The sequence below is a fragment of the Salpingoeca rosetta genome (genome assembly GCF_000188695.1).
Source record: "Salpingoeca rosetta unplaced genomic scaffold supercont1.18, whole genome shotgun sequence".
In the NCBI taxonomy this organism is placed as follows: domain Eukaryota; class Choanoflagellata; order Craspedida; family Salpingoecidae; genus Salpingoeca; species Salpingoeca rosetta.
In genome coordinates, this window is record NW_004754916.1 from 210,165 (window position 1) to 223,273 (window position 13,109).

General features: G+C 54.5%; 4 protein-coding genes across 4 annotated transcripts in view; 2 read left to right on the forward strand and 2 right to left on the reverse strand.

Annotated features, from left to right (window-relative positions):
- Positions 1-369: 369 nt before the first annotated feature.
- Positions 370-4,951, reverse strand: PTSG_06459 (chaperonin containing TCP1; the record flags this gene model as incomplete). Its single annotated transcript, XM_004991782.1, has 15 exons — positions 370-618; positions 879-953; positions 1,122-1,288; positions 1,473-1,558; positions 1,805-1,903; positions 2,089-2,170; positions 2,415-2,535; positions 2,788-2,958; positions 3,177-3,273; positions 3,410-3,611; positions 3,828-3,924; positions 4,115-4,177; positions 4,396-4,446; positions 4,633-4,697; positions 4,948-4,951. The coding sequence occupies 15 exons, from the start codon at positions 4,949-4,951 to the stop codon at positions 370-372; spliced, it is 1,629 nt and encodes a 542-aa protein (XP_004991839.1).
- Positions 4,952-5,442: 491 nt separating this feature from the next.
- Positions 5,443-8,785, forward strand: PTSG_06460 (prohibitin-2). The gene is made up of 7 exons (XM_004991783.1): positions 5,443-5,657; positions 5,942-6,023; positions 6,251-6,330; positions 6,554-6,755; positions 7,036-7,261; positions 7,486-7,631; positions 8,354-8,785. The coding sequence occupies exons 1-7, from the start codon at positions 5,552-5,554 to the stop codon at positions 8,388-8,390; spliced, it is 879 nt and encodes a 292-aa protein (XP_004991840.1). The 5' UTR covers positions 5,443-5,551; the 3' UTR covers positions 8,391-8,785.
- Positions 8,786-8,931: 146 nt separating this feature from the next.
- Positions 8,932-12,490, forward strand: PTSG_06461 (stress 70 protein chaperone; the record flags this gene model as incomplete). The annotated part of the gene is made up of 12 exons (XM_004991784.1): positions 8,932-8,956; positions 9,106-9,416; positions 9,611-9,756; positions 9,933-10,077; positions 10,246-10,321; positions 10,707-10,764; positions 11,007-11,172; positions 11,354-11,422; positions 11,593-11,670; positions 11,927-12,017; positions 12,220-12,410; positions 12,446-12,490. 12 exons carry the CDS (start codon positions 8,932-8,934, stop codon positions 12,488-12,490), a joined length of 1,401 nt encoding a protein of 466 aa, XP_004991841.1.
- Positions 12,491-12,780: 290 nt separating this feature from the next.
- Positions 12,781-13,109, reverse strand: part of PTSG_06462 (uncharacterized protein) — a gene marked incomplete at its 5' end in the record, with an annotated part of 2,377 nt that continues 2,048 nt past the window's right edge. Inside the window, one exon of the mRNA XM_004991785.1 lies at positions 12,781-13,109. This exon is cut by the window's right edge and continues 57 nt beyond it. Coding sequence (XP_004991842.1) covers positions 12,878-13,109 — 232 coding nt within the window. The 3' untranslated portion in view covers positions 12,781-12,877.

A 13,109-nucleotide genomic window follows, 5' to 3' on the forward strand; every position in this document is an offset into this window, starting at 1 on the left:
TCTGGGTAAAAAGGACAGCGACAAGTAAAACTTGATGACATGACAACGGCAACAACAACACAAGCCAAATACACATGACAAGAGAGGAACAGCCTAAGGTGCTCACGAAACACACACAACAGAGGATGCACAATACAAGTTGACACAAAGGCCAAGTTAGGAGAGACAACATATGCATGCAATCGAACACATATGCATGCGATCGAACACACACACACACACACGCACACACACACACACACACACACACACACACACACACACACACGGCTGATTGCTGTACGGTTGCTGTGCGAGTACCACCACAAGGACTGGTACCAGCAGCACGAGTATGGATGGATGGCTGTCGGTGGCGGCAGCGGCAGCGGCTTAGACGGGGCCCATGGACGCTGGGCCACCAGGGGCTTGCTGCTGCTGGGCACCGGCAGGCACGGGCCGCTTGATGCCAGACACAATCTTGTCAATGCGCAGCAGCATGATGGCCGTCTCCACGGCCGTCTTGATGGTCTGGGACTTGACGCGGATAGGCTCCCACACGCCAACCTCCTTCATGTCTGCAATCTCGCCCGTGTCACCGTCAATGCCCCACGTCACGTTGTTGCCTGCCGCGTGCTTTGCCTGCAATTGCAAGGCATACGTTTGTAGTTGGTGATTGGTGTTGGGTGTATTCGAGGTGTGAGCGGTGGAAGCGAAGCGTGGACAAGCGCGAGGACGAGTTTTGGGGTGTTGTGTTGGAAAGAGGCTGTGGTACATGCAGTTGGCTGACAAAGTAGTACACCACGCACGCCATCAAAGACAACAAACACACACACACACACACACACACACACACACACACACACACACACACACACAGCCACGCATCCATACACACTTACGCGGAGGGCTGTGAGGGTGCGGATGGTGTTGCCACCGCAGTTCTGGATGAGGGTGCGGGGGATCACCTCAATCGCCTAAACGACAATGAGTTGAATTCGTGGGACAGAAAACATTGTGTTACTTGCTGCTGTTCAAAGGACAGAAGATGGGGAAGAAAGAACACACACACACACACACACACACACACACACACACACACACACACACACACACACACACAAGAGCCAGGAGCACATGCGCACCTTGGCGACGGCCTTGTACGGCCACTGGGAGACACCCTCAATGCTCTTGGCGAGCTCCGAGAGACGCACGCTCAGCTCCATCTCCGTTGCACCGCCGCCGGGCACAAGGCGCGGGTCGAGCAGGATGTTGCGGGCAGCATGCATTGCGTCCTGCAGGTTGCGCTCAACTGTACGCAGCACGCGTGTGTGAATGTGTGGTTTATGTGTGAGTGCAAATGAGCCGTGTTGTGCATCAAGGGACGGCAACAAGCGCATCATAACAAACACACACAACCAAGAACATAGACTGCAAAATACGGGCACACACGCTTCCACGCACACACACACACACACAAAGTGTACACTCCGCACCTTCCATGAGAATGTCCTTGCTGGCACCGCGGAGGAGGATGGTGCACGCCTTGGGGCTGTCGCACTCCTCAATGAAGGTGAAGTATCTGTTGAAGTGAATGTCACGCCACCATCCACAGCAGAAGGCAGAAGAGGGTGCGTGGGTGAGTGAACAGGGCGGCAACCAACGCACACACATCACACATCACACAGGACACACATTTCGACACATACACACGCACGCACATATCGACCATCCACCACGACACTACGATGACGCACGCAAACCTTGCATGGGAGACAGCGCTCGTGCGAGGTAGGAAGAGCAAAACATCATTAACGCAACAACTTACTCGTCGCCGACCTTGCGGATCTCAAAGAGACCGCAACCGGTGCCAATGTCCGTCTCCTTAATCTCATCCGTTCGGTTCACAATCGTCGCGCCGCACGCACTGCACACAACGAGCAATTGATGCAATGAAGGGGAACACACGATGCGTTGAAGCGGATGTAGGGCGTTGGTGAGCACACAGCAGCCTGGGGACGCCGTACAGGCACTGCTGAACCAAGACACCACGCAAACAACCGCAAACAACAGAGCACAAAACAAAGGAAGGAACAGGTCAATTACACTCACCGGGCAATGCGGTTGTTGTCGGACTTGCGCACACGGCGAAGGGCGGTGATGTTGTGCTTTGCAAGATAGTGCTGTGCAAGGTCTATCAACAAATAAGGCATGAGGGGGCCGCGTTGGTAAAAAAAAAAAAAAAAAACCACAGCAACGACAAGCGAGCATGAGTGAGTGAGTGACCGCGAGGGAACGGAAGCATGTCTGCCCACAGCTTATGCCCTTACAGCAACACAACAGCACGCGCACGATGTCAACAAGGCCGCACACACACACATGCACGCACGCACGTGCACACACGCACACACACACATGCACGCACAACGGGCACTGACCGGAGACACCCTTCTCGGTGATGATGAGGTCTGGCTTGTGGGCGATGATGTCGTCGCAGATGCGCTTGATGTACTCTTCCTCAAGCTGCAGCACCCGCGTAAAGTCCTGATCCTTCATAAACTGCACACACGCACGCACGCATGAAAGAGGTGTGAGACGGGCGACGCATCATGACGCGGCACCTGAACACACACAGACACACACAGACGCGCACACACACACGCCACAGTCCCTTTTCTTCCGATTCGGTTGCACGCCTTCCGGTCATCGCCCATCCCCCCCCCCCCGGTTTGTGAAGCTCCCTCATCAGAACCTACGCTTCGTCACACATACACACACACGCACACACACGAACACCAGCTGCACACGCACCTCGACGTCTGTCTTGCTCTCGCCCTTGGTGTACTCGAGGTTGCAGTCGAGGAGGATGATGCGGGGCTTCTCGATGCGGCGGCGCATGCTCGAGTGGGTCACGTCCTTGTTCAGCATCACGCCGCGCAGCACCTTCGAGTCCTCAAGCTCACCGCCAGGGATCTTCTCAACCTGCACATGACCAACAAACACATGACAAACGCGTACGACAAGCGCATGAGGCGCTGTTTTGTGAGGGCAGCAGGACAGAGGAAGAAGACACACATACCCAACAGATGTGTGCATCAGCCTTACATACACATCCACACACACACACACACACGCGCGCGCGCACACCTCCACACACGCGCACACCTCCACACACGCGCACACACACAACGATGTGTTACCTTGGCGTAGCGCTTGATGTCAATCTCCTTGGTGCCGTGCTCCTCCATGAAGACGGTCTGCACTGCATCCAGCGCAATCTCGCACGCAAGACGCGACCTGCACAACAGACATACACCACCGCAGCAGCAAGGACGGCGGGTTTGAGGTGAGCTCCGGCGAGCACCACAAGCACGTGCGGAAATGAAGCAATCGCCGGAATTGTGTGGGTGGTGTGAGTGACTGGGCAACGCACCACTTGCGCAGCATCTTTGTGCCGACGACGGCCTGAAGGGAGGAGAGGAGGGCCTCCTTGTCGCTCGTGTCAATGGGCTGGGCAATGTCTTCCGTGATGGCGGTCAGCGCATCGTCGAGCGCGCGCAGGTACGCGCCAATCACGACAACAGGGTGCTCCTTCTGCTCCATAAAGGGCGACGCAACCGCAAGAAGCTCACCAGCTACCACCAGGCCAGGAAAGGGAGGAGGGAGGGGGAGTGTGGCGGGATGAGAGCTGATCTTTGCTCGTGCTGGGATGCACACATCAAAAGTCTTTTTAACTACCCTTGCCGGCCATACGCACGCACGGTCGTGCCCACTTGCCACCGCACACCCTCCTGGATACAGAGCACACACACGCACACGCACACGCACACGCACACGCACACATAACGTACCGAGGATGACCACGGATGTGGTGCCGTCGCCAACCTCCTCATCCTGTGAACGGGCTGTCTCGATCAGAGACTTGGCTGCGGGATGGTGGACCATGATCTACGTGTGTGCGTGCATGGTGTGTGTGTGTGTGGGGGGGGGATGATGAGTGTTGGGAGGAGCGATTCGAGGTTGTGGCGATGAGATGAGAACGCACAACTGCACGTCAGATCGCGACAAGTAAAGTGTGGTGGTGTGTTGTGTACGTCCATTAACGTGGGATCAACCGGCACCTCTTACGAGTGCTTACCTCACGAAGGATGGCGTTACCATCGCTGGTCATGACAATACCGCCCATCGGGTCCATGAGCATCTGCAAATCACAAGACAAGAGTTGTGCAACTGAAGCGTGAGGACACGAGAACCAAACTGTAGACGCAGGAGAAGTGCAAACACGCACGTTCCATGACATGGGAGGAATCGAGAACAAATGCAGAGGACGGTCGCCACCCTTTCTCCACAGACACACGGACACAAGCGTGCGCACACAAACAAACATATGCACACACACACACACACGCACGTACGCACCTTGAGCATGGCCCTGGGGCCAAGGCATGTGCGGATGACATCGGCAACGGTCTGCATCAGGCGAAATAGAGCACGGTTGAAAATGATGATAAGCACATGCGTGTATGCGTACACTTCATGAGATCGCGAGCGAGTGGAGAGCTTTCCAGGCGATTGCATAAGAAGACGCAGGACACACACTCGTTCATCAACCATCGCCGTGAAGATCGCGATGGTGCATGTTGGCAGTTGTCGTACCTTGCCGGCCTGAATGTTCTCCAGCTGAACCTTGCGGCCTTCCTCCTTCTTGGCCGCTTGTTGGTCTGTCGAGGATCACACAAGCAGGCATGTGCAGGCGAATCAAGAGAGCGGTGAGCATCATCACTGCCATCGCACGCGAACAAGGTGGGGGGGGGGTATCGCTCCTGTCACGCACACACTGTTTGAATTGCGGCGTGTGCGCATCGACGTTGCCACACGGCAAAACCGCACAGCAACGCACGCCATGCTCCAGGATGCACGAATACAGCAGCACACGCACACACACACACACACAACACCATGCACACTTACTCATCACATAGACTTGTGGCTGTTGCTGCATGGCTGGTTGTTGTTGTTGTTGTTGTTGTTTGAAACAAGGGGAGAGACGGGTGACAGTTCCGACAACAAGGGGGTTGGTTGGCTGTTGTTGTGTGTGTTGGGCGAGCTGGTGAGCTGTTGTCGTCGTGAAGTTTGCACGTTGCCCTTTTTTGCTCTGCTTCTTCTTCCTTTGGCTATTCCTGGCTTTGGGGCATATCTTTGCGAGTTTTCGTCACGGCTGCACTGGCGGCGGTGGCTGAGTTCTAGCTCTGTGTCCTGGTTTCAGGCCAGTTGCCAAATTCTGGGTGGGTTTCCCGTGGTGTTTGTTTCGGTCGTATCTGCGTTGTTCCGCACGCCTTGGAGTGTGGCTTGTGCCTTCAGAGAACATGTCGATTATTGCCGAAAGAATGCACGAAAGAGGCGTGCGCGGAACAACGCAAATAGCAGCACAAGGCAATTCTGTGCAATTGGCACAAACTCAAACAGCACACCCACGCGCACACAAGAAGCACGGCAACAACACAAAGGTGCATTCATATCCGCAGGCAGCACTCACACACCCACACTCAGACAGACAGACAAAGAGTAGCAAGCAATGTCGGCTCTTCGTGGAGGCATGGCCAAGGTGCCGCTCCGCCTCATTGGCGGCCTCATTGGTCTCGGCACAGCCGCGTACGGTGTCAACGAGTCCATCTTCACAGGTATGTGAACTGGGGGATGTGTGCATGTGTGTTGATGTGTGTGTGCATGTGTACGTGTGTGCGTGTGTACGTGTGTGCGTGTGTGCGTGAAAACGTGTGTGTGGAAGTGGATGTGTGTGTGGATGCGTGTGTGTGTGTGTGTGCGTGTGTAGGTGTGTGTGTGTGTGTGTGCACGTTATTGCTTCGTGCAAGCGCCCGACCTGCTGACGGGTGCGTGACACGTGTGTGTGTGTGTGAGGCTCACGTGGTTTCGCTTTACCTTCTTGGTGTTGCACCACCAACAGTCGATGGTGGTCACCGCGCCGTCATCTACAGCCGTCTCTCCGGTGTGACGGACTCTGTGCTCGGCGAAGGTGTCCACTTCAGGTGAGCTACCTCCGTTTTCTTTCCTGAACCATCATCACGCTCCGGGGCGTGCGCACGTGTTTGTGTGCTGTGTGTCAGAGAGAGAGAGTGTGTGTGTGTGTGAGTGTGTCTCCTGTTGTGGGTGCGTCGTAAGCCTACACGTGTTCACGCTAACCTGATTTGGTGTTGCACCCTGTTTCTGCACTCCTTTCCATCTCTCCCATCTCTCCCATCTCTCTGCGTTCCAGGATTCCCTGGCTTCAGCGTCCCATCATCTACGACATTCGCGCAAAGGCAAAGCGCATCACTTCCCTCACCGGAACCAAGGGTGCGTCTCATGTGCCGTGTGCGTGCGTGTTTGTGTGCTTGCGTGTGTGCGCTTGCGTGTTTATGTGGGGTTTGTATGTGTGCGTGACACACATATGGCTCGGTGTTGCTTCAATGGCTCTGGCTGCTGTTGAGGGGCAGTGTCGTCTACCTTGATCGTCCTGTCCCCACTCTCTGCCAACTCTCCTCACCACTCCCACTTTCTTTCGCGTGCGGTCGTGCAGATTTGCAGATGGTCAACGTGACGCTTCGTGTGCTGTGCCGCCCCCAGATCAACCAGCTTCCCTCCATCTACAGAAACCTTGGCACAGACATGGACGACCGTGTGCTCCCTTCCATCATGAACGAGGTCCTCAAGTCCGAGATTGCCCGTTTCAACGCGTCACAGCTCATCACGCAGCGTGAGAAAGTCAGCCGTCTCATCCGGTACGTGGCATTGCGCCAGTATGTCCCTGATGGGTGTTTTGTGTTGCGGCTTTGTGTGCATTGTGTGTGTGATGTACTGTGTCGATGTGCACCCGAGGTGGTGAGTGGAAGCGTGTGGCTGTTTAGCTTGACACAACGCATATCACACACACACGCATATCACACACACACACACACGCGCACACACGCACGCACACACGCACGCATGCACGCAGACCCGGATTGTTATGCACTCACGCTGTCTTGTTGTGTGATTGTGGTGTGCCTGTTAACCCACCAGCGAGAACCTGACTGAGCGTGCCGAGGACTTTTGGCTTGTGCTGGAGGATGTGGCCATCACGGACCTGAGCTTTGGCACGGAGTACAGCCGGGCTGTTGAGGCGAAGCAGGTTGCACAGCAGGAGGCCCAGCGTGCTGCCATGCTTGTCGAGCGCGCAAAGCAGGAGCGTCAGCAGAAGATTGTCGAGGCTGAGGGTGAGGCCAAGTCCGCAAGCCTTATCGGCGAGGTGCGTCCAACCAGCTTACACTGTGTAGTGCGCGTGTGTGTATTGATGTGTGTTTGTGTGTATTGATGCTGTGTTTGTGATTATGTTTGTGATTATGTGGGCATTGTTGTTGTGTTTGTGTGTAGTCTGTGTGTGTGTGTGCGACTGTTGTCCATGTGGCAGCTACAGCCAGCGCTCACTCATGTGTGCTCTGCCTGACCTTTGTTTTGTTTGCACGTGTGCAGGCCATTGCGCAAAACCCTGGCTTCCTTGAGCTGCGGAGAATAGATGCTGCGCGGGAGATTGCGGGCACGCTGTCCAACTCGGCCAACCGCGTCTACCTCGACGCAAACCAGCTCCTCCTCAACGTCGACGACTACGAGTTCTCAGAGTGCGTTTTGAGCGAAGCAGCAGCATGTCTTGTGGTCGTGTGCCCTTGTTCGCAGTTGTTGTTGTTGTTGTTGTTGTTGTTGTTGTTGTTGTTGTTGTTGTTGTTGTTGTTGTTGTTGTTGTTGTATTAGTTGTTATGTTGTGATTATGTGGGCATTGTTGTGTGTTGTGTGTAGTCTGTGTGTGTGTGTGCGACTGTTGTCCATGTGGCAGCTACAGCCAGCGCTCACTCATGTGTGCTCTGCCTGACCTTTGTTTTGTTTGCACGTGTGCAGGCCATTGCGCAAAACCCTGGCTTCCTTGAGCTGCGGAGAATAGATGCTGCGCGGGAGATTGCGGGCACGCTGTCCAACTCGGCCAACCGCGTCTACCTCGACGCAAACCAGCTCCTCCTCAACGTCGACGACTACGAGTTCTCAGAGTGCGTTTTGAGCGAAGCAGCAGCATGTCTTGTGGTCGTGTGCCCTTGTTCGCAGTTGTTGTTGTTGTTGTTGTTGTTGTTGTTGTTGTTGTTGTTGTTGTTGTTGTTGTTGTTGTTGTTGTTGTATTAGTTGTTGTTGTTGTATTAGTTGTTGTTGTTGTATTAGTTGTTGTTGTCGTCATCACTGTCTTGAAGCGTGTTGCGTCTGTTGCTGCTCGTGCGATTATCTTTCGTGTGCATCCAACCTTGTATGAATTGCTTCATGCTCATGTACGATGTGTGTGTTGTATGTCCCGTAACAGGACGGCGCTCAAGGCTGCGTCCCCGAAGAGTCAATAAGCGACACACTGTTGGCCCTGTCCACGCATCTGCTACCGCCGCTTGCAAACACACGGTCGTGGTGTAACAGTGCTGGTGGCGATGATGGCTGGACGAGGCGTCCTTTGTATGAACGTGTGATGTGTGTCGTTGCATTGGCTGTTGGTGGCTCTGCTCAGTTCACCCACTGTGTTGTTGGGGAGCTGTGACTCGTGCTCATGCGTGCGTTCATATCTTCGCAGGTGGTTTGCTGTGGTGTATGATTGTGGCTTGTATGGCTCGTGACGTGTGTGTGTGTGTGGGATTGTGGTGTGCCTGCTTCCAATCCGTGCTGTTGTGGCTGTTGTGGATGTGATGATGCAACAAGGTGTAAAAGGGTGAAGAAGACCTCACAAATGAAGACCCCAATCCAAGCATGACACAAGTGGAACCAAGGAGAAGGCAGTGTGTGAGCGATAATGGCAGAAACAAGCAGTGATCTGGCTGTGCGCATTGTGTCGCACACACACACACACAGTCACTGACACGTGTGCAGTTGCCAAAAAACACCGGACACAACAAGATGCTGGTGTTTGTGTTTGCGGCTGGTGAGAGCACCAGCGTGACACCTTGCCATGTGTACGTGTTGATGTGATGTTGGATGTGTCTCACCTTTGCTCCTCGCTCACACTCAAGCCCAGGCATTCAACTTACCTTACACCCCTTGTCCCCCCCCCCACCGTGCGATGTACTGCAGTGCTTGTGGTGGCAAGCTATGTGCTGCAGCAGTATCTGCCGCCACCGAAGCCGCACATCATCGGCATCGACCTCGGCACCACCTTCTCCTGCGTTGCCGCCTACCACGCCCACACCGGCCACATTGAAGTCTTCATCGATGACAGGAACAACACGCTCACGCCATCCATCGTGCACTTCCCGCCAGATGGTGGCCAGCCCATCGTCGGCTATGCTGCCAAGGCAGCCTTGCCGGAACACCCACACAACACCATCTACGAAGCCAAGCGCTTCATTGGCCAGCCATTCTCCCACATCAGCGCCGAAGACAAGGTTGATCTCATGGGATCCCGTATCGTGTCTGTCCGTCTTGCATCGACTGGAAAGGGGGCGGGGGCGTTGGTGCGAGATGCGACTATTCTGCGTCTCGTTGGCACTGCCAAACACACTGACGCTGTTGCTGACGCTGTTGCTGCTGTTGTTGGTGCTGTTGCTGCTGTTGTTGCTTGGTCTTGGGGCATCAACAGGACAGGTTTGCGTTTGACGTGGTCGACGTGAATGGATCAGCCGCCTTTCGCGTTCCGGGCTGGAGCGATCCCATCTTCCCCGACGACGTGGGTGCACACGTGCTGATGAAGCGCATTGCCGAGAAGGCCATTGGCAGAAACGTGAAGTGAGTCAAGTGTGGGTATGTGTGTGTGTGTGTGTGTGTCTGCATGTGTGCGTGTGTGTATTGCAGTCGTATATACTTGTAGCCACTCCCTCTCACTCGTCCTCACTTTCTGCATCGTGCACTTCGCCGTCTGCTTTGTCACGCCACCTGCGAATGTACATTCCCCTTCAACACAGAGAGGCAGTCATGGCGGTACCTGCAGAGTTCAATGCCAAGCAGCGAGCAGCGACCACATCTGCGGCCACCAAGGCTGGCTTGTCTGTCTTGCGTCTTCTCAGCGAACCAACAGCTGCCGCGCTAGCATACGGGCTCCACAACAAGGTGTTGTGTGTACGTGAGCGTGAGCGTTACGTGCGTGCGTGTACGTGTATGTGTGCGAATGTGTGTGCGTATGCGTGCGTGTGTGTGTGCATCGAGGGTGGCTGTGGCATATCATAGCTTCATCATGCGTCTCACATCTGCGTCTCTGTTTCCTTGTGTGTCGTGCAGTCCGACATCAACCACGTGCTCGTGTTTGACTTTGGCGGCGGCACCCTTGACGTGTCCATCCTCCACGTGGAAGGAGGTATGGTGATTGTTGTGGGATGGTGGTGTTGGTGTTGGTCGGTCTTGGTATTGGTGTTGCCGACGAGTGTTGGGTGGTGTTACAGCGACCGCAGTTGTTGTCACCACCACTCACCGAGGGTGAATGCATTTGTGTGTGCGTGTATGTATGTATGTGTGCGTGTGCGTGCGTGTATGTATGTATGTATGTATGTATGTATGTATGTATGTATGTATGTATGTATGTATGTATGTATGTATGTATGTATGTATGTATGTATGTATGTATGTATGTATGTATGTATGTATGTATGTATGTATGTATGTATGTATGTATGTATGTATGTATGTATGTATGTGTGTGTGTGTTTTTCTTTGTGTGTGTGTGCCCTTGTCCACATCTGCAGGTGTGTTCACGACGTTGGCGGTCGCTGGTGATAAGCATCTTGGTGGCGAGGACCTCAGGTCAGAGATGAAGACGAGAGCGGAGGGGGAGAGTTGCAGGAACAGAGACCCGAGTCATTGTCTTCATGTTGGTTGCTGCGTGTAATTGTGTACGTGTGTGCGCATATGTCTGCCTGTGTTCTGAACATTAAGCACCCATGTATTATCCTTCACCAACCCTCACAACTACTCTCACACACCATCACCACCACCACCATCACCATCATCACCACCACCACCACCACCCACATTCCTCAATACAGCCATGCACTGTTCATGCATGCACGTGCTCGCCTCGCCGCCAACACCGACACCACCGGCGCGAGTGAGAGCGATGTGCAGCAACTGCGCCTGAGCGTGGAGGAGGCCAAGATTTCGCTGAGTCAGCACTTGTCAGCCACCATTCGCATGGGGGAGCACAGCATCCAGGTGTGTAGAGGGGAAGCAGGGAGGGTGCTGTGTGTGTGTGTGTGTTTTGTGTGTGTGCGTGCGTGTGTGTGTGTGTTGTGTGTGTGTGTGTGTCGCTGAGCTTCTTTGTCGTTGTTCTTGTCAGCGACGACAGTGACATCACTCACCATATGCTATCCCATTCCCTATCATGGCGTGTCAGGTGACGCGGGATGAGTTTGAGACCGTTGCTGCTCCGCTCTTCCAACGGATACACAATCCAATCCACCAGGTCTGTGTGGCGCGATGCTCTTTGGCGTCGCGTTGTCTGTTGAATGGTCTGTTTGTTTGTTCGCTTCACGTGTGTGCACACACACATGCACACACGCACCCTCTCTCACTCACACACACACACACACACACCACACACACACACGCTCACACACACGTCATGTTTGTCAGGCGCTGGCTGATGCCCATATTGGGGTTGAGGACGTTGATGAGGTTGTCCTCGTCGGCGGATCCACGCGTGTGCACAAGGTTTAGAACTGATCGTTCACACACACACACACACGCACGCACGCTCATTAACACACACACACATCAACACACACACACACACACACACGCACGCACGCACGCACGTACGCACACACGCACGCACGCACGCACGCACGCACGCACGCATGCACGCTCATCAACACACACACATACACACACACACACACAAGACCTCCAACAGCGCGCAACAATACACACGTTCACCTCCTCCCCTCTCACACGCGTCGCTGTTCAGGTGCGGCGGATGCTGGCTGAGATGTTTGGGAAGGAGCCAAACTGCAACATCAATCCCGATGAGGCCGTCGCTAGGGGCGTCGCCATGCAGGGTGAGCATGTCATTAGCACCGGCGTACGGCTGGTTCACACGATTTGCCAATGTATTGACGAACTGCAAATCGTTCCCTCCACCACCACCACCACCACGACCACCACCACCTCACTGCTGCACCACCATCACCACCACCACCACCACCACCACCACCACCACCACCACCACCACCACCACCACCACCACCACCACCATGACAGCGGGGATCCTGGCTGGTGCGTGGCCGCTGCAGGTTGCAGCCATCGAGGCGCCGTTCCCAGACCACGCGCACGAGGACAGCAGTAGCGCTGGTGATGGTGATGGTGATGGTGATGGTGATGGTGATGGTGATGGTGATGGTGATGGTGATGGTGATGGTGATGGTGATGGTGATAGTGCACGTGGTAGTGGAGTGTGATGTGCGTGTGTCGTTCCACCTCGCCACAGATCACCAGCATTGACCACGATGATGACAAGATGTTCAAAGTGTAGAGTATGATTGCATTTACGTTGGCGCAGCAACAGCAACAGCAGCAGCAATTAATGCTGCCTGTCTGTGTTTGCGCCCTGGCTTGGGACGTGCGAGCATGATTAGACGCACCAGTTAAAATGTACACCCACGACAAGCAAGCAAGCGAGAGCAAGCGTTGCAAACAGCACGCAGCACACGGTGTTGGGAAAGCACAGAGTGATGTAATGTGCCACACACTAATGAGCAAAGCAACACCAACAGCAAAGTCCACGTATGTGTGTGTGTGTGTGTGTGTGTGTATTGCGAGCGTCCCTTTCGCTTACTCGCGTGTGCTCACGCCATCTCACGCCCCCCCCTCTCTCTCTCTCTATCTCTCTCTGTCTCTCTCTCTCTCTCTTTGTTATTCATCACTCCTCGTCATCATCGTCGTCACCACCTGCGTTCTGCCACCACGGTGCATTGCCACCACCAGCTGCACCTGCTGCCCTCCTCCGCAGACCACCAGCACCACCGTTGTTGGCAATACCATGACCACCATCATCATCATCATCGTTGTTGTCGTTGTTGTTGTTGTTGTTGTTGTTGTTGTTGTTGTTGTCGACAACAGCGGCGCCACCCCAGTTGAAGCCGCCTGCGTCG

Excerpts from the sequence above, each read along its gene's own strand:
- PTSG_06460 (XM_004991783.1), top strand. The coding sequence starts at position 5,552 with ATGTCGGCTCTTCGTGGAGGCATGGCCAAGGTGCCGCTCCGCCTCATT. Across the intron at positions 6,756-7,035 it reads AAAGTCAGCCGTCTCATCCG|CGAGAACCTGACTGAGCGTG; the intron begins GTACGTGGCATT and ends TTAACCCACCAG. Across the intron at positions 7,262-7,485 it reads CCGCAAGCCTTATCGGCGAG|GCCATTGCGCAAAACCCTGG; the intron begins GTGCGTCCAACC and ends GCACGTGTGCAG.